A 26,245-nucleotide genomic window follows, 5' to 3' on the forward strand; every position below is an offset into this window, starting at 1 on the left:
TCAGTTAATTGGAAAAAAACCAACAACAAGTTCTAGGAAAGGCCAGACCCAGTAGTTCGTTTCCAGGTCCAATATGGTCCAAACTTATAAGTGTTTTTTATAGTGGTTTAAATTTGAATTTAAATTTATAATAGTACTTAGCATTTTTATAGTGTTATCAGGAACATCGCATGCCGGCTATTCCTAGGAACAACATCTTTTTCTTTTGAATAGCTAGTAAAGACGTGGCACAAGAGCTATTCACCCGTCAAAATTCAGAGATAACAAGACCACACCACTGCACATGCCTCACCATCGCGCCACCGTTCCAGGCCGCCCCTCGTCGAGGTGCAGGCACCAAGAGCTCCGCCTCGTCGTCCTCATCATCTTCCCCGAAAGAATCGAGCTCGAACGCCCCAAATCGACGACACGGTCGCCGATACCTAACTCCAGCCGCCGGTCAATTTCGTCTATTTTGGCCACCTCTGTCCTCCCCGCCATCTCCGGCCACATGTACACGTTCAGGGTAAGATACCCGTCCTTCAGAACCTCTCTTCCTTCTATATCGCCCTCCGTGTTGATCCCTCTACGGTGACAGCCGTACTCCTCTGCAGGTCGTCGTTGCCGGCGCAACTCCGGTGACTACCCAAGCCAAGTCCTCCCCTTCCTACCTCCCTGGTGTCTACCGCGTCGAGCGCGCCTCTTCCCCGAGCCCCTCGCGCCTCCTCCGTCAGATTGTTGCTCGACGTGAGTTCCGCCATGGACGTCATATCTGAGCTCTTTTTTGTTCAAGTCGCTGCGCCCTGCACATGTCCAACTCCACCAGGACCATCTCGGTGAGCTCCTCGTTCCATCCTCCTCTTTTCCTTATCTCAAATCATGCATCGAACACAGTCGTCGTTTCTGAACATCGTCGCCAAGTGCTCAAAAATGTTTGGGTTCAGTTAAAAGTCTCCCGCGCCTGCGCACGCACCAGCTGCCCCTGTTGGTCTTCATCGCCTGAACCATCGTCTCCGTTATCTCTTCCGTGTCCTTGTGCATCTCCAGGTCCGGCTCGTATGCCCCAGCAGAGATGGTTCCAAAACTGTTCACACCTGTACATGTTCAGGCTCAGCTGCCTTGCAGCATGTTGCCGTTTCGCATGCAAGCGGACAGTGCTGTTTTTGTTTCCACGCAGTACATGCTCCCATCGACCCGCAAGTGCAGAGTCCAATTTTCAGCTAGTCTAACAAACCCCTTATTTCTATGCCCCGTATAACGCGAGTTTTTCGCCCCGTATCCCAAAAGTGCATCTTGCTGAACCATTCCGTCTAGCAGACCCCGTATTTCGCCCTGTATTTTTAAAAATTAAAACCCCGGGAAAATTAAACCATAGTTCATCTTCATTGATCATACACTGGATCATACATATACATAGCGATCTACTGCGATCCTAGCTACTCGAGGATGATGAATGGCACGAAAGGCCCCCTGGCGGCAGCCTCCTCCTCTGCCCTGGCGGCAGCCTCCTCCTCCGCCCTGGCGGCAGCCTCCTCCTCCGCCTTGGCGGCAGCCTCCTTCGCCTGGAATTCCGCCACGGCGGCGATGGCCGCCGCCTGTTCGTCTGCCTCCGCCCGCGCCTTCTCGGCGGCCTCCGCCTCGGATTCGGCCACCGCCTGCAAGTATGCCGCGTCCTCCTCCGCCGCCTCCTCTTCCTCCTCGCCGCCTCCGCTTCCTCCGCCGCTGGTGCTGCCGATGGTCGCCGCCCATGCCGCCTTCGCCGCGCGGTCGCGCTGCCACTCGGCGAGCCACTTCTCGAAGGCTTCGCCGCTCATCGGCTTGAGCGGCGGGTCTTGCCGGTACCACCGCCCACCCGCGGCGTACTCCCGGAGCGGATCCGGCACGTACAGCGCGCCGGCGTACCGGCACGCCGCACGGCGGCTCCCCGCGGCGGAGCGCTTGCACTTGAGCCGCCACGCGTCCTCCACGGTGTCCGGCGAGCGGGATCGCTTCGATCAGCTCGCCGGCGAGGTGCTACTACGGCGGCGGGAGTCCATGCACGTGGCGGCGGGTGGAATGCGGCGCGGGGGAGCGACTAATTGCTCGCCGGAGCAGGAGGAGGAGGCGGCGGCGTACGGCGGAGCTAGGGTTGCGAGTGAGGGGTTAACCCCTCACACGCACCTGCGCCCACTATAAGTACGGGACGACGGGGCCGATTTCCTGGGCCCCGTATTCCGCCGAAACGGGCCGGCCTGAATACGGGGCCTGCTAGACGCCCAAAATCACGCCGGCCCCGTATCCTGCCGGAATTTTACGGGGTGAGCGGATTATACGGGGCCTGTTAGACATGCTCTTAGCTTCACCCGTATGCACATCCATCCATCCAGCTGCTAACCTGCTTGTTTAGTTAGCCATGCACGGCAACAACAGATCCAGCAGCTTGCCTGCTAGGCTGCTAGCTAGCAGCTCATCTTTGCATTGTCAAATGCACACACTGCGCTGCACATCATAACAATTCTCACATATACATCAAAACCATCGACCTGTACTTTGACACAAACCAACCAAATGCTGTGGTTCTGTTCTACTGCATATATCCCATTCAAATCCGGAGAAAGATGTTCAGCTACCTGAAGACAATTTTCCTATCCAATCTGTTTTGAACAAATAATCTATGTTATGAAATTAAGAAATATGAGGAATCTAAATATGAGATACATATACCTGTTTGCATCTCGCATCATGTCGTGACGTGATAGTTATGCATATTCACCTAACATATATACGGAGTATTTCGGAACTCCACCTAGGGTTTCTCTGCTCCGCTTAATATTGAAGTAGTTCACCTCTTGCCATGTCTATGCCATGCTAATCAACATTTAATGTTTCCGATAGAAAATAACTTCAACCTAATAATTAATTGTCAGGATTCCGATTCCGCTTAATATGGATAAGTTGCATTGCATCATGTTTGCCATGCCATGCATATCATATCATGATCATGCCGATTATTTTGCCGTAGTAGTAAATTGTGCATTCGTTGTTTGTTCTAGTGCTTTGTTTCTTCACGGATAAGACGTTGAGTTGATGCGAGCTACGCCAAGTTCTCCGGATGTTCCTCCGCCATTTTTAACAGGCAAGAATTTTCACACTTATGTCTCTGCGGGAGTCTTTTACCTATTTTATTTTGCATTCTCCCTTATGCTAGCCTCGAGTTGCGTTCTTGTCACGTGTTAATCCACTTGTTACCTCAAGCAACTCATATTGCCTCCACCACCCTCATATAGCTGTTGTTTGGTTATAGGGTCTGCCTTACGAGTCGTAGTGCATGCTTAGTACCGCTATCGCTATCGTTATCGGGTTATCTGTTCGGGGATCATGACACATGCTACATGGTTATATCTGTTATAGAGTATCATGGTTACTTTAATTGTTAATAGTTTTTAAGTGGAGGCATCGGTGGGTCAGTTGCTCATTTTATGACGGCTCACTTATGTTTCCTAAATATCTTAGGACCCCGAGTTCTTGTTATCTGTTCCGAGATTGAGCGCTCTAACCACACGTGGGTATGTTTATTTGGTCTCCCCTCGATCACTGCCGAAATCTACAGCTTTGTCCAGTGGCCACAACTAGTTTATATGTTTTCCTTTGGTTATTGCGTGCATGCCAGCTTGTTACTTATTTACTTTGGGAAGCCCCTGGGTGTCTTGTATCCCTTGTTTCTGGTATGCACGTATAGGTTTGCGGCCTGAGCGTTTATCGCATGCTAAAGCGGGTCATTCGCCCCTGTGAGTGTTCTAACCCTCGGAAGCCGTGCACGCGATAGCTAGGTCCTCTTCGGCGATTCGGCCGTACTTCGATACGGTTTCAACTTAGTTAGGTGGCTTCCTGGACATTAACTAGCTAAGCAGGATTTGGATTAACTTGTCTATTGTTGTCGTGAAGGAGAGTGCGAGTCATGATATCTTTCCCTCGTAGTTTGGATTGATCGTGCGTGTGGGCACATTTGGGCACCCCTGCAGGGTTACATCTTATCGATAAGCCGTGTCCGCGGTTATGAACGACTTGGAGCTGTATGACTCGACCATAGACAACTTACACTTGTTATCTCATTAATAATAACTTGCATAGTAAGTTAGCACAACCTCAACAATAAATGGTTAAAACTTGTCCACCATTTGAGTGTCCTTGCAAGTACTTCCTTTGCGAAGGGAGGAACGCATCAGCTGGGTTATGATTGCAGAGTATAGAACTTCTAGTTATGTGCTCTCTTATCTATTCTAGCACCTGTAAGTTATGAGTGTCTCTATATGATTTTAGTGCTTGTGCGCTGCTTCTTAACCGTACCATTTTGCCTATGACGTCCTCTTGCGTCCTCTAAGTCCCCTGCGTGCCTCAAGTATAAATGATGACTTGTTGATGACTTGTTAAGTACGAAACTCGTACTTATTGCTGCTTTGGGACATAACCGGACATGTATGAAGATCGGTATGAAGAAAACGACGCTAGCGAGGTTACCCTTCCGGCTTGGCCTAGGTAGGATTATGGACGCCACTTGGTTATCTTCATGACTCTTAGTTCCATTTGTATTCTTATTCATACTCGGATGTATTTGGCATTACGTATGATTTGGATCTTTTTATTGTATCTTTTTGTATTCTTGGCTCGTTGGAGTCATTGTTGTAATAAAAGTTCTCTTGTGGACTCTATCGTGACTTGTTGTAATGATTGCTACTTGTGATTGATTCCACCTGCGTTGCGTGCATGTTTTGGCGTGTACGAAGCGTTTGGTGGTGCATCTCCTAAAATCGATATTATACGGATTTTGGCGGGAAGGCTTGGATCCGTATAGTACCGGTTTTGGGGCGTCACAGTGATCTTGTTCATATGGGCTCTAGTCATAGGTTAGTTTGGAAAATTGAGCATGTACTTTTTCAGCCATTTTTCATAATTAACATCTCACTTATCTCTTGATTTAAGTGCCCATAATATATTTCAAGTATAGCTTGTGTGTCATAAAACTTGGAAGATCATTATCCGGACCAGAGTTCAAATTCCATTAATTAAATGTACAGCTAGACAATTGTTTTTGGATACAACAAGGTTCAAAACTTTGCTTCGTAGAAAAGCTTTATTAAAAGCAACACTATAAATTATCAAACAAAATCACCGGGTCCACCATAGTATATATGTAGACCATCATCATTGTGTCCATAGCCATCTGTAGTATATTTTGAAAAATTGGTACCGCCTGGGTGTGCACTATTAACATTAGGGGAAACAAGCTTATTGGTCTTATCTACAATTTGGATATTCTTCATAAATGATGCTTTTCCAAAGCCTTCTGAAGCAAAATGACCACTACCCATTTGTGGAGAGTCCATCGATGCTGTTGGACCTTTAACAAATCCACCCCATAATGCAAATTCACCCTTTTCTTTCATGTATTGAAAGAGCGAATTCGGCCAATATCCGATTGGTGTATTTTTTTCACCATAAGCCACCCACCAATTTTTAGTCTTTGGATCCTAGAAAAATAATGGTCGCATGGTAAATGCTTGCTTAAAATTTAAAGGAATATGCAATCAATTATGTGTGATATCATACTTATACCTGTAAGTTGTATAAAAGATGATGAATGTAAAGCGGGAGACATATTTTCGTACTTACTATTGTATAACCGATAATGAATGCAAAGAGGGAGACATGTTATTTCTCTTATCATTGTATCATCAAATATTTTTAATTATCAAAGGTTCTATCATGTTTTTTCTATCTAATAGTTTGTGCATTGATACGTTCAGTTTAAATTGTGGTTTCGAACTTATCTATTTTGAATAAGATAACTAGTGTATTGATATAATAAAAGACATAAAGTTAACAATAAAAATTTAACATAAGAATACCTTAAAGATTAGAACATCTATTTCATATTGTGGTCCGTTATAGATAGAAATCGGTTGTATTCTTCCTCCGAGACCAACACTTTGGCTAACTTGCACGAAAGCATGACAATCATGATCCACGCAAGTCGTGATTGGTGGGCCGTGATCCTTTACCTAATGTATACAATGTCAATAAGATATTGTGAGATTATAAATCCTTTCTAGTTCATAACAAAATGAGCATCCAAATAAATATTTATTGTTTACCCAATAAACATGAAACCTAGCATAACTGTCACCGCTGTAGCTTGGATATACCCAAGATCCAGCACCTATCCCATCTCGACGACCCAGTTCTGTTCCCTCATGAATCTGTATGGTTGCTCCGCTGATATCCTTACTATTTTTCTTCACCATTGGCTCATAAACATTTATTTTAGCTCGTGTTCCATATAGCTCATCCCGATATTCAATTCCTGCTACCTACATGACAAAATAATTGCTTATTTTCAGTGGAAAATACTAAAACCTACTCATAATACTAGAAACAATTTGACAACATATGAAAAATATATTTGATGAATATCAGTTTATGTTGTATACTAAGGTCAATATGGACCAAGAACTTACACAAAATGTATGTGGAACTTATTAGAATGAATAAATTTTTATTTTCCATCCGCAGTAGTGTCAACAACAGTGTGAAAGTGTAAAAGGAGTTGTAAGATTCAAGTTAAAAAAATTCATTGTGTAATATACTTCCGGTATCTTTGACCTAATTTTTCATCTCGAGGATGAATTCCATGGGATATTATTCTATAATGTAGTTGGGAGTCAGCTATGGTCTACAGCTGTTGCGCATGCAACAACACCTCACAAGAATTTATATTTTCATAATCTACCTAGATTACTAGACCACTACAAAACTATATTGAAAAATAAAATACTTACCTCTTGTTGTACATCCTTGCTAATCACTTCATCAATGGTTTTTTCAGCCATGTGGTACCTTCTATTATTACGCAATATTGGAATTGTTCCTGTAGGGCACTCGATGATAGGCAACTGTACTTGTGGCACGGCATTCTTCGATGGAAAATCTGTGTATGATCTTAGTGGGAGAGAACTTGGTTCCATCTATTGAGGAACCATACTTATTCATCACATAATCAAATATATATTTCTAATACATAATCAATCATATATATAGCACATGTAATTTTTTACATTTGTATTGTTTGACAAGATGTTGTTAGTTCCTCTTGTAGTGCAAAATTAATGTCTACATAGCATCTGAAAAAGAATTTATGAACAATATAAGTGTGAAATCTATTTTATTTTTTTCTTTGATTGTTTATCTACCTATGTGTTAATACAGTAGTTTAGAACTCATCGTTCGTTGGAGATTATAAACATAAATATTGAAATTGAATTTACTCACAAAATGAAACTATCCATTTCTTCATGATAATTACTTACCTGGATTTTGTGGTCTTTCAGCAATGGGTGGTCAAAGGCTGGTTGTACATTCACACCAATGCAATCGTATACATCTCCACCTTCAACCTATATTGATGTTTCCTCAGATTCATAATCTCAAAATATTAGTATAAATATACATAAAAAGTAAGAGGAATACATACACATACCGCAGTAGTCTTATTAACTTGATAACTCGTGAGGACCCTGCTAGTATTTTCCCCTTGTTTGATAGATTCAACTCCCCATCCTCCAATGGCTTGAATAAAAAATGACAAGAGAATGGTCATTCTAATCGGTAGTTTTTCTTTCATGGTGGAAATATGGAATGCTCAATTTCTAGTGTGCATATCTACGACCATATTTATAAGGTTACGGACTAGTAGTCATCGAGGAAGGGCTATAAATTGCATTGATGTGTGATTGATCTTGAAGATATCGCATTTATTGCATAAGATACGATAATATACCATTTATTGATTTTCTTTTTTGGATAAGATCTTGACAAACTAATGCGGAAAGTAATTGGAATTATTTAATACGCTGGAAAATATATACCAAATTATTACTAATAGAGGACCATTTCCTACGGTACATCGTTTAGACTGCCCCTGGGAGTTGGAGAAAATTATCCCACTTCCACTGGTAAATGGAAAAAAAAGTTTCATATCAGGCCAAGATCAAAGCGACATGTGCCACACAACGAACTAACCCTCAATCTTAACTACCCATCGCCAACATGAAATTGCTAGCAATAGCTCCAGCATAAGGAGATTTAGATTCATTATGGGAAACAACATATGAGAATATGTCCTAGCAACTTTTACACCTAAATTATAGGACCAGTGCAAGCAGTAGTATTTTTCCTAGATAGGAATCCTCTAACTAAGAACAAAGCAAAATATCTGAGCCTAGGATGTTGGATATGAGAAAGGTTTCCTCTACGGATGTCCAAAGGCTCATCCGCACTTATACTCCTCCAGAATTCCCGGAGGAGTTGGTCAGAGTCACTTGGGATTTCTTCCCAACTCCCAACATTTGGGACATCAATAGCTTTGCAAAATTCCTCTAAGGAAATGACAAACCTTTGTTGCTTCATAACAAATTTAACATCAAATGTGCTAGGGATGCCTTACCTTTCTTCCCTAACTTTTCCTTGGTGTGTGCAAACCTGAAGATTGTGAGGAACTCGCGACTTATCTCCGCATAAGTCTTGTACGGGCGGCTTGCGAATCCACTCAACATAGTCCTCTCCAGGAAGAAGGTGAAATATTCATCTATGCGCAGCTCACTTAGCATGCAGGTGCCACCTTGTGGTGTGCACATGCAAAGAATCCTCCTTGTAAATCATGTCGTCCTTAGATTGTTGCTCATCATCCAAGTTAATGGAATACTTGGAACTTCTTATTTATATCAACCCATGGAATAGTCCTATTCCTTTATCCATTGCGGTGTCATCACCTCTGTCCTCTAGTTGCTTCACCTGTGCGAGGAACCGAGTTGAAGCACCGCGGAGCATCCTCATCGAGCTCGTCTTCCCGATGACCGGAGCTATCAATTCCGGCGACTCGAACCACCTCCCACCTCGCCATCAAGCCCTGCGTGCTCCTTGTAAGTCTCTGGATCTCCCGGTGTTCTCGCCTTGCTCCATTGTGTGCCGTAGCGTCGCGACACCGCATGCCTATTCCCGCCGCCGCTTTTCTTCATCGTCGGCCTAGCTCCGGTGGCCATAAATTGGCGGTGAACCTAGCACTAGGTTCCCCTAACCGTCCCTGTTCAAGACAACACACGCGCGCGTCCACGGGAGCACTCCACCGTCGGCGTCGTCCTCAACCGCCACCGGCGGTGAGCTTGAGCACCACGTCCCCAATTTTCACTCGGTCAAGCCCACGTGGCACCTCACATGGCCATTGGCCCACCAGTCAGTTTCTAGTGTTAGAACAATCCTGCGTATTAAAAACTTGTTTCTGTTTAAACTCAAATTCCAGAAAACTGCTGAAACTTTTCAAATTCATATCTAATTCATTTTAAATCATAAAAATATAAATAAGATATAAAATATTCACTAAAAATAAACTCTATCCATTAAAGATATAATCTAATTTTTTTAACAAAAATAAAATGTAATTATTTAGTACTTATTAATAAAGTCTTCTCTTTTATCCTACATATCAATAAAATTCAATAATTATTTAAATTTCAGAAATAAGTAATAACCATTTAGGAAATAAAGAAAAACCAAAAATAATTTCCTTTATCATATTAGCATTAACATAATCATTATTGATATTTAAAACCCTAAATTGTATTTACCTTATTTATCATTTTCTTTATATAACAAAAACTAGGAACAATGTTAAAACTATTATAACTTGAGCTAATTTTTTTTTGTTAAATTCAACATTACTCAACAATTGATTTCTTAACAATGATAGGACAAATAGGAAACCCTAGTTCAATTATAAATAAAACCCTAATTTCATATCATATGAAACTCTAATTTGCTTTCACAACTAAAACCGTAGGAACTTATAAATTGGGATCATATGAACTTGATCCTTACTCATAGATCTATAATAAAAAATAAATGCATGCTCATGTTCCACCAAAGTTATACAATACTTAACTACAAATTAGGTTATCATTGCATGCACTCCATTTGAATAATCCTGTATGATCAAGTAATGGTAAACCCTAACTTGGTAATAGCATGTCATCAACCAAATTAATAATCTTTAGTATCACACCATTGTGATCAAATCTAATAGAAACCATGTGTAGTACTTCACCTTACATGCTTATACCCAACTTAAGTCGTGCAAATACTAAGTGCATATGGAATATCTTGTTTAGTGAATCAAATGAAAAGGAATAATAAACCCAAGAAACCCATAAACATTGTTGAACTACTTTCCTTTCATTAATAAACATGTTCTTAAAAAGTTATTCTTTTGAAGTAAATAACAAGTAATCACTATCCATGCCTTATAGAACTTAAAACTGACAACTATTATTTCCATACTAAAAGTATCCCAACTATTACTCCTTGTGTGTTAATATTATTATTATGATGTATCACACCAAATGTACATGATATCAAGTTAACCAAACCCTAATAAGAACATTGGTCGTGGAACCACTCTAAAAGTGCAACACACACTAAAGAAATAATTACAAGTACCAATATTAAATCATCGGGGTTAGATCACGCTTAGAGCGATTGCATCTCATAATATGCATTATATCTTCTTTGCTAGTTTTCTTTAAACATTGTCATTACAAGAAGATGATGCTATTTCAGAATTTGGAGTTATCCCATAACGAAGTCCTTGCCTCCATAATCTTGCAGTCAAGAAAGGCAAGTTCACTCTTGCTCATGGCATTTGATTATTTTTATCAAATTACTTGCAAAGTATTATACTTATCACTCATGCATTGCATATCAAAATATTACTTTACAATTATGAATATGACTACATGGTGGGCAATGGAACCATGGTTTAAGTTGATGGTGGAGGTTCCATTACAACTGGGAATACATTCACCTAGGATTAACAACAAATGTCGTCTAGTGATTCTAGCGTCGTATATTATGTGTTAGCCATAAGATTTATAATGGCTCTAGGGAAGTCAGTTGTACCTTTTTCCCCTCCCATATCAACGAACACACTTTACCGTAGTAGTTGTACACAGGTGGGAGCAACCAGAGTGGTGGGGAACCCTAAAGTCCTCATGGTATTGTGGTCTGGATGGGTTGTAGAAGACCGGTGAAGGTGCTGAGGTCCGAACATACCTAAGGGGGTATGTGGGCCAGCAGGAGAATCTAATCGAGGCCGGTCGAACCGATGAGGATCCAAGACCGGAACTACAATGCAGGTGGGTATGCGGGGTCGCGAAAAAAGACAATGATTATCTCGGATCTTACACCTGTCCTCACACCAGGGAAGTGTGGACGAGCTCGCGACTCGGTTGGCAACAAGGATAAGTTCTCTTATGTGTAAAGTAACACACCTCTGTAGAGTGTATCAAATTGTGACTTGTCACTCCCTGTTCCGAGTTTGGAACTGCGAACGCGGCTGAAAACAAACTACATGAAATTCTAGACACCCGGTGAAGGCTGACGGGCAGATCTTTTCAGATAAAACAATATTTTCCAGAAATCACTAGTAACAATTCGCTAGTCCATAACGATTTTAGTTCGTCAGCGAATGGCCAAAATCCGTCACGGACACGTCTTTCTGATGGTTTCACAGACCATGGCGAATCTCGCGTCACAGATGGACCGGCTGGCGATTAGGAAATCCCGTCATGGATCCATGACGACCTGCCAAAGCCCAAAGCCCAGCCGGCCCGCATAGTCATGACAGCGGATATCAGTCATGGGGCGGTACCCCTGGCGGAGACTTGTCAGGCCAATGATTAAGGTGCCATTCTTGTCGCGTGATGTCATCAGAAACGGGGCCTATTTCTATTTGACATATGGACAACTTTTTGGGCAGCAGTTTTCCAATCGGAGAAGGACACGTGGCAACTTTGTACTTTCCATGACGACCAATAAGCAACCGACACGTATACAATTAGGCAAAGACATGTCGTGTCTACATGTGCCTTCTTTTAGCGCGACGCATGTCGAATGACCGCTCATGCCACCTTTTGATTTGATAGACACGTTGGCCATCTGAAACGGACAGGTGCCAGTGGGTTGGATCGTTTACAATGTCTAGTTTCGCCCATTATGCAGAAATTACAGCCCATGTTGTACTTCCCATGCATTGGGACTTCGCTCAGTGATCACGTACGGCCCATTATGACTTAGTGCAGCCCATTAATAGTAGTCCAATCGTATAGAAAGTAAGGCCCATATAGTAGGCCTAGTCATCCAGCGTAAATAAAAATTGATTATTGTGCACAGGATGATGGCAGGCCATTTCATTTGCACTGTTATGGGCTATCGTGGCCCATTTAGGATATTCAAAAAACCTAGCCAAAGAAGGCCAGTTTAGAAAATTCGGCCCAACTAATAACTACAGCATGTTAACAGTGTCTCGTACAAACCTGCATAACAGAGCGCTACAGGATAAATGCAGGCGCCTACAAATTATTAGAGGTAAAATCGCACTATATATAATATAGTACAATCTTTGTCCAATGAGCAGCATCGGAACGACAGTTCAGTCAGCACCACCGCATCACCCAATAGTTCAACTATCGAACACTGCACCACCAGGTCACCACGTTACCTGGGTTAGAATTTTTAACTTTGCATGAGCATTATCTGGCTTAACTGCTCAATCCTTGCCTCCATGATGGCATGATTATTTTCTCCTTCTTCTACCTTGCTACTAAGCTCATTCATTTGATCACGCTGACTGCTCACAATATCAAGTAGCTCTGCGCTTCCACTCTTCTCTATCTCCAGATCTGCAACCATGTTGCTAATCTTTGATCCATAGAAACACACGAGCCCTGCATTTCGAAAAAAACTAGGTTTGATTGTATTCTTTGAGAGGACCTCGGATACAACCTAGGCCTCACTATTTTGTCCTCCATCTGCCGTAGGTTCAGAGAGATGCTTTTCCATTTCAGACTTGGTTTGCAATTAAGAAAATCAAAGGTTATCAGAAGCAACAGGATACAACATTCAACTTACATGGAGGCAAAATTTTACTTACAATTACATCTTGTACTGTGGTGGAGAAGCCATTTTCCAGCTAAAGTGGCACTCCTTGAATATTTCCAAAGGAGTGGGCTCTTTATTATTGTACGTGTCTCCTTGAAATAATAGACATACATGACGCAAGCTTGCAAGTTCTATGTGGACCTGGTACCAGGGTACAATGTGCACAAATGCTCATACAGGCTTTTAGTTCAATCGGCCTGCAGCTATCCATGAAATAATTTAACAGAAACCATATGAACCTGGCAAAAAACATCATGCAATGGAAATGGTACCAAAAACTTAGTGCCATACGCCAGCACAGAATTATAAATTACATTGTAACGCAATGAATGTGATCAAGAATTATCCAGCGATGCATTAAGCAAAAATCAAAGTAAATAGACAATAAACAAGAAACATCCATCAGAGTACTCCGTTGAATTACAGACATGTTTTGGCTTACCAAATTTTGTAGATGCATCGCATAGCTGCGCGAACCAGTTGCTTGATGAAACTGGACCATTGCACGGTTTTATTTTTATTTTTAGCACATATCTTCTGCATGAATGGTAAAACTAGTAATTGTAGACATAATCATGTACAAGGTATAGAATTGGTTGTAGAAAAGGAACTGACCATCGTTTGGGGATTATTCCAGTGGTCCACAAGCGCTTTCCATTCATTGTTATTCATCGATGCAACGGGGCTTTCTTCCGGGATGGACGATCCACGTTGTAAAGGTACACCCTTTTTTAGGAGGTACCTACATTGCCGAAGGCCTTTCTGAAGAAGCTTTGTACAAGCCGTTTTACCGTTGACACATTTATGTCCACAACAAACTTGGACTTGTGACATGAAAGAACATGAATATAAGAGTGATATCTCCAAAAATTAGAATCTTAGGGCTCCTTTGATTCATAGGATAGGAAAATCATAGGGATAGGGAAAACATAAGTGTCATGCCTAGTTGAATCCTATATGAAGATGAGCTCTCTTTAATTGTGCGAAAGGACTTTTTCATGAGGTATGACCTCATGCTCATTTACTATAGGATTTGCACTAATAAATTCCTATAGGACTATTGTGGGGACCCCAGACTAGCTGTCAGAAATACCCATTATGTATACAGTTCACGATCCCATGATTAGTGCGTCGTGAACACATAACTGAACTGATATCAAAGTTTCATCGGGTTCCTCCCTGAAGACAATTTCTTCGGGTTCCTCCTTGAGGAAAATTTCGTCGGGTGCGCGGCCAGCGCTCCCGATGGGAGTAGCCCCCGAGGCTATGATCGGGTGTGCGCATCCGGACATAGGCTCAAGAACTTGTATACTTTGAAATTTTCTTTCTCCTGCACAAATAAACAAACTTTTTCTATCTTTTCCTTGATTCTCTTTTCCGCATGCGGTGTCAGATGCTCGGATTCGATGATATGTAAAGTAAATTTATGCCGCACATCCCCCGAGTGTCGTGTGCGGCAAAATTAAATGATAATCAACTTTATGTAAATTAAAAGGAAACACTTAGCTTATTAATATTAGATACGACAGAGTCAACGCGCAATAAAGTCTTCGACTGCATAGAAGAAGTCGAGCCGAAGTAGAAACCACCAAATAGCGATAATAGATGCCGCCAAATTGTTTGATCAAGAAATAGCCGAGCCCCCGAGCGCTGCTGGGGTGATGTTATGATTGTTGCTTGGGCGCCGTATAGCACTTGTGACCCGCGGCAAAGTCGTTGTCGAGCCCCCGAGTGTTAGTCGTGATGTCGGAAGAAGTTGACAGAATCGCGACGTCATATAAGGTGAAGCCATTTAAGACGAAACCATTGACAATAATATAATATGGATCCATATAGAGGATGAATCCATACTACTGCAGAAACCCCTCATCAGTGACAGACACATTTTGCTTATCAGTGACATGCATCTTGCCTGTCACTAGTATGTAGTTACTAGTACCGCCTATCACTAGTGATGGAAAGAATGCCTGTCACTGGTAGTGTAACTAGTGACAGGCAGAAAAGATGCATGTCACTGGCATGATGAAAGGCCATACCCATCTTGTGTTCTCTAGTGACTAGTCCATTATCATACCTGTCACTGATATGAACTTCTCTATTAAAAAATAATTAATGCAATAACAAGCACGCACAAGATACAATATAGCATTCAATAGGAAGAATCTCATATCAAATTCAACGAAAGCACATTACATAACATGTGTATTATAGGGTACATTTCACTCCAAAGCCAAGGTTGAAGATTAGTTACAGAAAAAATGAAATTAAGAGGGAAGAACTCTACATAAACTACATGTGAACCAAAATAAAGCAAATACCCAACACTTCCACATCTTCTACTCCTAGGTTAACCAAAAGACACCAACATCCCAACACTTCTACATCTTCGACACAGTGTATCACCTCCAGTTTCAGCACCATCGGTCCTAACCTTGCCTTCAATAGAAGAACTCCTGAAGCTTTGCCGCATAGGCCTGCATTATATCATGTAAAAAATATATATAATGTGCAGTTTTAAACACTAGTGAAACATGAACTTGCGAGTACACTCAATTCAAACAGACATCATTCATTGCTTTCTAGATTGCCCGTATCAATGCAAATATAACTACATTCCACTAAATGTTTATTGTTCACTAAAAATAGCCCAACAAATAAGGTAAGTCTTGTACTGATTTAGGAGTATTTAAAAAATGAAAGTAAGGCAACACTGAGAGAAAACGGGGCAGAAGAAAACTGGAGAACATAATCCTATAGCTCCAGGTTCAACACTCCTAGAGGGTCGTAAAGCTCCAAGATCAAAGTAACATGCATACAAAAACCATAAAATATTGCTTAGATTCAAGTGGCCATCTTACGTTGTTAGATCGTTGATCATCTGCAAGTGTCCAGTTCAAGTGTCCAGTTCTAGACATATACGGAACCAACTACTAATTAATCCTTAAAGAGCACTAAGGGCATGCCCAATGCATAGCCCTAGGGGTGTTGCCTCACACCTTTAACTAGGTTCGGGTGGTCCAAAGTAGGTTCGGATGAGGAGGCAGCCTCTTCATCAGGAGGCAACCTCTTCAGCCATAAAGTGAAAAATGTGAGAGAGAAAGAGAAAAACCAAATCAGCTTTTGAGAGAAAGACATATTAATGGGACCATAACATGGCATGCATATGTCAAAAGTTTTATCCAATCCTAGTTGGACAGCTGCCTCCATTGCTCATGCCCTAAGCTCCCAGGGTTGGGCGCCTCCCTGGTCGCTCTGCGCGTCGTTTTCGCGGACCCCACCTCGTGCTTGCGTGTCACGGCGTTTCAGTGTGTGGGTCGCATGCACGCGCTTGACTGTTGACCGTGGCTGAACCTCGGGGTCGGTTCGCTCCTGCGGCAATTGCTGAATTTCGAGGTCGGTTCATGACCGCGAGGTCGGTATTCCCCTCTGGTTTTGGTGTGGCGGCGGCTTCTTCTCGCCGAACGAGCTCCTGCCCACTTTAACTCCTCTGCGCAGGCCTACGCCGCTAGCCCTAAACCGAGTCGTCGATGCGCTTCTCAGCATCCTCGCCTTGACCTCCTCTTCGATCTGAAACATCAGCGACCAGGTGAGTCCAGCCCACCATGCCCATATCTCTCTATCCAAACCAAATCAGGCCGTGGCGAACCCTAGCGCGATAGGCGACCGTGCGGCGAGATTGAGGCTGACGACGGTGGCCGCAGGATGTGGATGATGACTGCTACTTTCATGGATAGAAAGATTGTCCAAATCGCCAGGTAATTTCCCCTATTCTTTGATTTGGTTTGATTTTGTTTCTGTTTCTTGAAGGCTTAGGCCCTGGCTCTTTCTTTGTACCCAATGTATTTCAGAGGATGTATAGTTTGGAGTGGACATCCATTACTCTGAACCCAATGGCTTTCAAAGGCGGAAGAGTTTGGGGTGGAGGAATATAGAGAGGGTATCAACATTCATAGAAGAGGAGCACAAGGTGGCGGCGTGGCAGCGTGGGTCGTCCTCTATTTTGTCCGTGGTGTGTCGCGGTCAGCATCATACTCAATGATCTTTCGGTGGTATGGTGCCATCGACGGGCAGCGACACGCTTCTGGTATCTGGCTACCCTAGAATAGGTGGAGGTCATGGGCGGTGGAGTGTCACCAAGAGCTCGAGCACAGCAGAGTCAGACATGAGATAGCGGAGATAGAGGTCGGTGTCTAAGGTGAGCTCGTGGCAGCCTGGAGCATGTATTATCACACTTTTTTTTTGAGAAAATACGGCACTTTATTAATCATAACAAATCATTACACAGAGTTTTCCGGATACATTCCGGAGCAGAAAGTCTAAAAGTACAAGAGACAAAACGCTCAGCTGAGCGAGCTAAAACGTGTGCCGCTTCATTACATTGTCACACTTAGAAAGTCTATCTTCACTTGATAAGTTTCTATTGTGAGAAGAATAATACTTGGTTACATCGTTTATAATCTATAAAAAATACTACTACTACTTGTTCCTATGAAATTACCCATATTTATGTATTAGAAAAATACTACAGAGCTTCTGAGAGAGGCCCTAACTATCGTGGATCGCTGACCATCTGTTGAGCATAACTCTGAAAATTCTTGAGAGGTATATCCCTTCTTTCGTTCCTGCAATCTACATTTTGAAGAGCATACATTCAGACCTTGTTTGTCCCATTCACATCAGGACACCTCCATAAGGGTGTCTTTGGTGATTACATTTGATTGTGTATAAGACATTCCAATTAGTAAAAGGTAAGTTAGTACAAACATATAAATGAATTCAGCTGGGCAACCCCCATTGTCCATAAGTTGTTCATTATCTTGACGAAAAAGTTAACATGTCCTGTTAGATATCAAGGTTGTTATGGCTAGAAAATCTGAAGTGGTCACTGAGATTTCAAATAGATAATTTCATATAGCACATTGTTTCCCTTTGTATCGATGATCTTGCAAATGAGTGTATATCTTATAATACTATTTCCATTCCCGCACCATAAATGCTGTAAAGTGACCATGCTTATCCAGTTATCCTCCCGGATTGATAGTGGGAATGTTATTTTTCATGGAGTAAAATGACAAAATACTTTAAGGCCATGGCGCCCATGGAGTTTTCATCACCTACGACTAGATGTATTACAAGTAATGTAGGTACTTTGGTGTAGAAATTAGTCATCACCCTCGATGCCTTATTTTACCAAGTCATAGCATTTTTTTTTGTTATGTACATCCTGCATAGATATCTAGCACATCAGAGATCCTTAGAACCATTACAAATGCAATGTCCATTCCACACTTTCATTGCTTATGAAAACTAATAGTGCAAACCATCTTATTGTTGCTTCTTCCTAGGATAAATCTTTGTCACAAGGATACTTATATATATACCTGGAATCTGTGATAGATGATTGATGTAAGCTGCCACTATAGTAGCAATGCAATAAAAGGGACATAATTCATGTTCTTAATATTGTTGATATTTACTCATGATTTATTGTTTTTTTTCTTGAGACCACAAACCACATTGTTGAAAGAAGGAACTCCATTCGCTGCTAAGGACCAAATCATACATATCAGATCCATTTACTCGCTGGAAAGAAATTGACAAGGGGATCAGCTTACACGTAATTGGAAGTATGTGTCATAGGAAGTAGTGGTCTAACTCTCGGATCAACAGGATTATTGCTGTCAAAGAAAATTGCATATGCATATATGTTTTTAGCTCACAATCATACTTAAGATACATTGATGTTGGCGTCTGATTTAGCATATCCTGTATCAGACCATGCCTTTTGCTTCCATTACATATGTCCGTTGATTGCAGGTTTTTATAAAGTGGTTAGACATTCAAAGCCTTTGTTCAGTATAGATATTATTTGTCTAAATACTTTCGAACTTACATATTCACAGCTGTTGTTCACCATACATATTATTCACAATATCGGAGGTGCAAAGTTGAGCCAAGGCATTGACTTCTCATATGCATATGTGTGCCATAGATGTCAGATTGTGACACTGTGTGAGTGAATTCATCTCCTTCTCCATGTCTTCTATTCTCTACCAAGAGGTAATTAATGCTTTGCTTTCACAGTCTGATGAAGGTCTCGATGGTCTATTTTGTGTGTTTTAGTCACATGGGGTTCCTGCATGATCGCCATGGGCACGGTATTGAGCTTGGTTGGAGCAGCAAGATCTGTTGTTGCCACTTACTTCTATTGCAATTATTTGTGTACCTGACTTCATGAAACTAATGTGAAAATCAGCTATCAGCCAGAACACTTCTTTTCCAGCAGTACGAGAACCCAGGAGATAGTTAAGTTGATGATTTTGTTTTTTATTTTCAGATTCGTGGTCATTGTTAATTTATTATGGTTTGGTCATCTGAGAATAGGGAGGGGCATGCCTTCCACAACAGTCCATAGTCCAGATTATAAGTATAGACGTTTAAACATCAGAGATCCTAATTGGCTCATTTTTATACCACAATTGTCACTATATATCTCTTAAACAATTGTGCTCTATACCATAATTGTCAATGTATCACATCAGCCTATGTTCTGAATTGCAACTCCATTGAGTTATTACGTCTTTCTTAATTGTAATATATATAGAATATTTTGGACTTCCGTCCATTGAGTGTTGCCATATGCTTAGTGACAATTGCAAAGAATGGCGCGGCAAAGCGCGCTAGGTCCATCTAGTACTAAGTTACTTTACAACCATTTCCCAGCATCCAGCAAAAAAGGGTGGCTGGATTAGAGCATATATCAAATAGACTAGACAACACAACCAAGATATACAGAGCGTACCTTAATATGTTTTTTTTTTGCGAAAATTCCACTGATCTATTAATAATCATCAACAGTAGTACAAAGATGCCTAAAAGTAATAAAAATTACAAAAAGGTTATTGGACCACCTAGCGACGACTACAGACACTAGCACGAGCCGAAGGCGCGCCGCTGTCCTCGCCCCTCCATCACCGGAGCCAGGCAAAGCTTGTCGTAGTAGAGCTTGTTGTAGTAGACAGACGGGAAGTCGTCGTGCTAAGGCCCCAAAGAACCAGCGCACCAGAGCAGCAACCATCGCCAATGATGACAACCGTAGATCGGAAGATACTGACCTAAAACCACACAATCGAACACGAGAGACGACCGGATCTCGGGAGATCCGCTGGACACACAACTCCACACGCCCTCCGCCGACGCTAGATGCACCACCGGAGCGAGGATAGGACGGGGAGGACCTTATTCTGACTTCAGGAAGTAGCCGCCGCCTCACCATCCTGAAGAAGACACCGAGAACAAACTAAACGAAGAACTGAAACCTTCCCGCCGGCGAGAGGCTGCGGTCCGCCACACCTCCAAGGCCCCAAGGCCACCGGAGGCGGAGCGGACCGGCAGCGTCGCCGACGAGAGGGACGAAACCCTAGATGGGTTTTACGCCGCCACCTGATCGCCTGTGTCTTCTTTCCCGTACCAGTTCGTCTCAACGTACCTTAATATGTTGACCAAGGCTCCACTTGTGTCTCGTTTCTCTCCACTCTAAAATGTTGTGAATTTATTTCATTAGCATGTATTTGAACAAAGTACTATAAACAAACATATAAAACTATAATGTCATGGACACTACACCGATCGTGGTTCAGTATGCACAAGACGACATATGTGTCTACAACATAAAATGTATGGTAATTGCAGTAAATAATGTCTTGGCACTAGTAGAAACAAGGGCTTTTATCCTGTCCTCGAAAGTGCTTTTGCACCGGATTTGGCACGAACCGGTGCTAAAGGGGTCATTAGCACCGGTTCGTGCGGTCTGCACGTCCAGGGGGCATTAGCACCGGTTCGTGTGGGATCTTTTGCACCGGTTCGTAACACGAACCGGTGCAAAAGGGTTGGCGTCAGCCACAAACTCTTTTGCACCGGTTCGTAACACGAACCGGTGCAAAAGGTTTTCTGCTCCCCACGCACCTCCACCCCCCCCCCCCCGGATCGCCTTTTTTAACACTGTAAAATAGAAAAGAAAATGATAGATTATTCAGAAAATAAAATCTTTTGAGATTCATGTATGTTATGCAACCTACTATTAGGGAAAATTAACAAATTTGAATTTTCACATTTATTGCAAAAAATGTTTGAAAAATGGTAAAACCGCATTAACTTTTGCATACGACGTCGAAAAAAAACGTATAATATATCAAAATCATCGTGGGAAAAAATTACATCCGAATTCACCTGGGTTTACCCGGTTAGCTAATTTTTAGATTTTGAAAATTCCAAATGAAAATATGAAAGCAGGAAGATTTTAGTTTTTTTCCAGAAATTTAGGATTTCATATTTTTTTATTTTTTAAAATTAAAATTAATAATTGCATCCTGCATAAAGATTGCTATTACTTTTAGCAAATTATAAGATTTTCAAATTTTTAGGTTTTAGGTTTGGCAAAAAAAATTTAAAAATTTAAAAATTGAAAATAATTAAAAATAATACAAATTATAAAGTTAATGTTTATTTATTTATTCAAGATTATTATTACAACATTACTTTGGTTTATTAAAATAATTATTTGAAATTCGAACAATAAAGAAATATGACATCGATCGACATGTTAATAGGATTGATATGATACTAGTATCACATACATGCGTGCGAAGCACTTGGATGCGGGATGGAAAGGAACTTGGAAGTTAAGCGTGCTAGTGCTAGAGTAGTGGGAGGATGGGTGACCGAGCGGGAAGTTTGAGCATGAGTAAGTAATTGGATTAGAGATAAGGGTAGTTAGAGACTAACCTTGTGAAATAACTAAAATATTAGAAATTCCGAAAAAAGAAAAAAAAGGGAGTAGAAAATAATTCGAAAAAAAGTGTTTTTCTGCCGCGGCAGCGTTTTGGGACGTTTTTCTGCCGCGGCAGACCCTTTAGCAGCCGGCCACGCCGAGCGCCCCACAGCCGGCCACGTGGAGACCCCTTTAGCACCGGTTCGTAAGCGAACCGGTGCAAAAGGGGGGGGGGGGCCTTTTGCACCGGTTGGCCATCCGGTGCATATGGCCATTACCAACCGGTGCAAAAAGCCATATTTCTACTAGTGTGGCAAGTTAAGAGGTAATCTTGATAAATGGATTGCTATAAACTCAAATATTTATCAGATCGAGTAATAATTTATTTTCAATTGACGTATAGAATTTGTCAATACGACTCAGTAGCACGTACGAGTAAAATCCATTGCTGACATTTTTCTATCGAGAACCTTTCCCTAACATATAGCTCCACTATATTTGCGTAATGTTGAGAATTGTCGGCAGGCCGGGGCCGCCTCCACATTGTGGCTTTGGTACCTGACCTAGATCGTATGCAGCTCAGCCCCATATCTGCACGTGACAAGCATCACAAGTACTACTCAATTAAGATTTCAGTACATGTTATACTCTATGGGTGAAGGCCGGCTAGAATTGAAGAACTGAAGAAGATCGTGTGATATGCGTTACTCACCGGCACTACTACACGGTAGGGATTTAGGGGCACTTTTTAAAGTGCCCCTAAATACCCCCCTTTAGAGGCACTTTGGCCAAAATACCTCTAATACCCTATCTATTGGGGCAGTTTGGAGAAGTGCCCCAATTGGTATACATCTATTGGGGTAGTTTGGAGAAGTGTCCCAATTGGTATACACCTATTGGGGTAGTTTGGAGAAGTGCCCCAATTGATATATACCTATTGAGGCAGTTTGAAGAAGTGTCCCAATTGATATACACCTATTGGAGCAGTTTAGAGAAGTGCCCCTGTAGGTGGCTACCTTTTGGGACAGTTAGGAGAAGTGCCCCTGTAGGTGGCTACCTTTTGAGGCACTTTGATAAGTGCCCCAATAGGTAGCAAGCTACTAACGCACACTACAACACGGTATAGATTTAGGGGTATTTTTCCTAGTGGCACTTGTCAATGTGCGGCTAAAGGGTATGAATTAGGGGCACTTTGCTAAAGTGTCCCTAATTATATACCTTTTGTGGCACTTTTCGGATGCCTCATTAGACTATAGCTATTGTGGCACTTCTTTAAATGCCCCAATAGATATATAATTTTTAGGGCATTTGTAAATGCCTCAATTTAGTAGTAGTTAAATAAAAATATAAAAACAATTATTACGCATTAGAACAAAGTCAAACCTCTTCAAGAGGTTACAAACAAATGAGATTTTGTTCTAAACCGGTGTATCATTCCGTGAAACATTTTTCGTAGGTCCTCAAATATTAAATGGTAACACATAAATTCTCATCAAACTTCTTTAAGAGGTTGATAAGCGCTAACAAATGAGGTAAAAACGGGATAAAAAATTAAATTAAGATATGAGCTTTGAGCAGGTTTCAAACTTTCGACTTATTAGAAAACCATTTTAACTGATATTTAGGACCAATAACACCTAGGATCCTAATAACTTGTCATTTAAAATTGAAAAATTCAACGTATATCATATACAATCAACTTTGCTAAAAAAAAATATGTTGCAGAGTAGTACATAACAATTAAACTAAGCATTTTTTCGCACTCAAACCGCTTGAGCCGATGCTCAAACCGGTGAACTAGTGAACCAGAAACATGAATGGTTCACTCACTAGTCCGGTTTTTTATAATATGCAGCTCGCCTAGCTAGACTTTGTCGCGAACTAAATGTATGTGGATCTTGATGTGCCCCGTTAGTCGTGCTGCACTAGATTTCAGAGGTAAACAATATAAATATTGTCGCAATATACCACAATAACCGTACCTATTGGTTAATGCATATCCTAATGTAGTTGGCGTATTTAATTTTTTTGAACACGGATCGTCCTAGAAAGGCCGAGAGAGATCATTCATTGAAAGCGGTGGAGTTACACTACATCAGGAAGACCCTGTAAAGATTGAAAATTACAACTAGGTCCTGTAATTTTGCACTAAGGACCCCAGATCTGTAGATGAAAACGCGATCCGGTCCAACTCCATCTCCAACACGCTCCAGCTTTGTAAGAGCAAAGTTAAACCCCAAGTTTTGTGTATGTGATGACAACATTTGAGTAATCTCACCGTGTGCCTTGAGTATCATTGTTAGATTTGCAAGTGCACGGTGACCTCGCTGGACACGTCAAGATCGGAAGACTGAAGCGTAGTTGATAGGTTTTCTGGTTTTGTGTGTGTATCGCGAGGTGACATGGCTGGAGAGAAAAAGGGGAGAAAACCAGTTTTAGCCAGGACGGTACTACCGGTACCTGTAGCGGTAGTACCGCTACCCTTATATGTACCGCCCCACGGTACCGCTCTAAGATCTGCGCTGAAACTGTCCCACAGTACGAGTTGCGGTACCTAGAGCGGTAGTACCGCTTACGAGCGGTAGTACCACTCATGGTACCGGTCAGGTACCGTAAACTAGTTACGGCAGTACCGCTCTGGTACCGCTCCGGTACCGCTTTGGATCCAGTAAGGTTTGAACCCCATTGCGGTACCTCGAGCGGTACCTCTAGCGGTAGTACCGCTCTGCGTCCACGTGGACCAAATCTGGGGAATTCGAACTCAGAGCGGTAGTACCGCTTACCCAAAGCGGTAGTACCGCTTAGGCAAAAACTGGACATAACGGTTGGATTTGGAGGAGCTGTTGCGGTCGAAACCCACCGGCGAGCAGCGACGGGCAACACAGTAGAGCCGGGAACAACTTAGGGATGCGGCTGGCCCTGGTCCCTCCGAGCGACGGCCCGCAAAGCCTCTGGTACACACGTCCGATGCTGATGCAAGGGCGTGCCACCTGACCTATACCTGGTCAGGAAGGTGATGGAGATGCCTCGCTTAGTTTCCTGCATGGCATACACGTAAACATTAAATACGAGCCTCGATCGGCTCTCAGGTTATCCTGTGAATCGGCTCAAGGAGCCGATCCACCCATGATTCGTACGAGGTGCACGAATATATGGTGGTCCTGCTTGATCAAGATAAAGCTAATGCGATCTACGATGATTTAGGGTTTTCACCGCATAATCGGATCATCCTACTCACGATTGGGCCTCGCGGCCACGCACGGTGATCGTAAGCCGATCCTAGACAAGGCCTAAAAACCAACACGAGGTTGATCGCCGGAACATCCTGTCTAGGACTAGCAAACGACACCCTACGTGCCGCTGGATCCTCCAACCCTTTGTAAGGCCTAACTATTGCAGATATTAAACTAATCCTTGAAGAACAAGGAGCAACCGTAACGGATCGGATCTACTAAATAATGATCAAGCGGGGTGCCGCCCCCACACCTAAGATAGGTGTGAGGGCGGCTAGATATGCAAGGGTTGCACTACGATAGCATATAATACGAAGAACAATGCTAACCCTAACATATCTAAGATAACTACGTTGCTCGCCATCAAAAAGGCTTCAGTACGAGCAACGCATGAACAACATAAAGCTTCTGCTGCCTAGATCGCAAGATGCGATCTAGGCAGCATGATGCTTACCGGTAGAAACCCTCGAGACGAAGGAGTTGGCGATGCGCCGAGATTGATTTGTTGGTTGAACGTTGGTTGTTGTTTATTTCATAAACCCTAGATACATATTTATAGTCCAGGGGACTTTCTAACGTGGGAATAATCCCAACCGCGCATGAGGCAAACTCTAACTAACCGACACGTAATCTACTATGTTACAGATACAAGGGCAAAATAGCCCAAACTTTGCATAACAGGCCGATTCACGTAATTTTTCTATGTATATTCCTTAAATCCATCTTGATCGCGGCCCACCTCTGACTCGGTCAAATTCTGGTGATAACACATGCCCCCCTGGTTTTGGAATTGATAATTCCAAAATCACTCTGTTTTTTTTTCTTCGTCGGGTCATGTTGTAGCAGAGCAGAACCGTTGCAGTATTCTTCAACTTAATGCCTTGTCCTCTCAACTTTCCTGAAAAATTTGATAGCTTCAGCACTACTTCCTTGGAAACTGCAAAGGCATTAAATCTCTATCAGGCTCCTCCTTATTTAACTGTGCCGACTGACTCGCTTTTTATCCTCCTCCTCGGGTCTAGCTATCGGCACCAAAAAACCCTCTTCCCCTGTAGCAATGTCTTCTTCTTCCTCCGTCTCCTCTGGCCTCTCTTTCCAATCTTCTTCCTCGAGCGAGCCGATGTTGGAGCCTGAGTGGGACTTTGACTTCCTGTCAGATGGCGACATGCCCCTGACTGATGGGGAAGGCAACTTCCAGTTCCTCATTGAAGGGGAACTGAAGAGCGAAAGCGAGGATGAC

At 42.3% G+C, this 26,245-nt stretch overlaps 1 protein-coding gene and 2 long non-coding RNA genes across 4 annotated transcripts; 2 read left to right on the top strand and 1 right to left on the bottom strand.

Annotated features, from left to right (window-relative positions):
- Nucleotides 1-268: 268 nt before the first annotated feature.
- On the top strand, nt 269-4,686 carry LOC127305105 (uncharacterized). 2 transcript variants are annotated; one of them, XR_011746880.1, is made up of 3 exons: nt 269-505; nt 578-815; nt 3,012-4,686. It is a non-coding gene; the product is annotated as an uncharacterized lncRNA (long non-coding RNA). The 2 variants fall into 2 exon arrangements; XR_011746881.1 differs by having other exon boundaries at nt 594-815.
- Nucleotides 4,687-5,062: 376 nt separating this feature from the next.
- Nucleotides 5,063-7,639, bottom strand: LOC127309119 (protein neprosin). The gene is made up of 6 exons (XM_051340097.1): nt 7,493-7,639; nt 7,323-7,409; nt 6,795-6,980; nt 6,111-6,326; nt 5,865-6,017; nt 5,063-5,486 (listed from the first exon to the last, which is right to left on the bottom strand). Exons 1-6 carry the CDS (start codon nt 7,634-7,636, stop codon nt 5,115-5,117), a joined length of 1,158 nt encoding a protein of 385 aa, XP_051196057.1. The 5' UTR covers nt 7,637-7,639; the 3' UTR covers nt 5,063-5,114.
- Nucleotides 7,640-16,414: 8,775 nt separating this feature from the next.
- LOC127305106 (uncharacterized) lies at nt 16,415-19,510 on the top strand. The gene is made up of 3 exons (XR_007853672.2): nt 16,415-16,757; nt 16,851-19,014; nt 19,087-19,510. It is a non-coding gene; the product is annotated as an uncharacterized lncRNA (long non-coding RNA).
- Nucleotides 19,511-26,245: the final 6,735 nt, after the last annotated feature.

Source organism: Lolium perenne, chromosome 6 (genome assembly GCF_019359855.2).
Source record: "Lolium perenne isolate Kyuss_39 chromosome 6, Kyuss_2.0, whole genome shotgun sequence".
Classification (NCBI taxonomy): Eukaryota; Viridiplantae; Streptophyta; class Magnoliopsida; order Poales; family Poaceae; genus Lolium; species Lolium perenne.

Excerpts from the sequence above, each read along its gene's own strand:
- LOC127309119 (XM_051340097.1), bottom strand. The coding sequence starts at position 7,636 with ATGAAAGAAAAACTACCGATTAGAATGACCATTCTCTTGTCATTTTTT. Across the intron at positions 6,981-7,322 it reads TGAAAGACCACAAAATCCAG|ATGGAACCAAGTTCTCTCCC; the intron begins GTAAGTAATTAT and ends GTTCCTCAATAG. Across the intron at positions 5,487-5,864 it reads TAGATGTTCTAATCTTTAAG|GATCCAAAGACTAAAAATTG; the intron begins GTATTCTTATGT and ends TTATTTTTCTAG.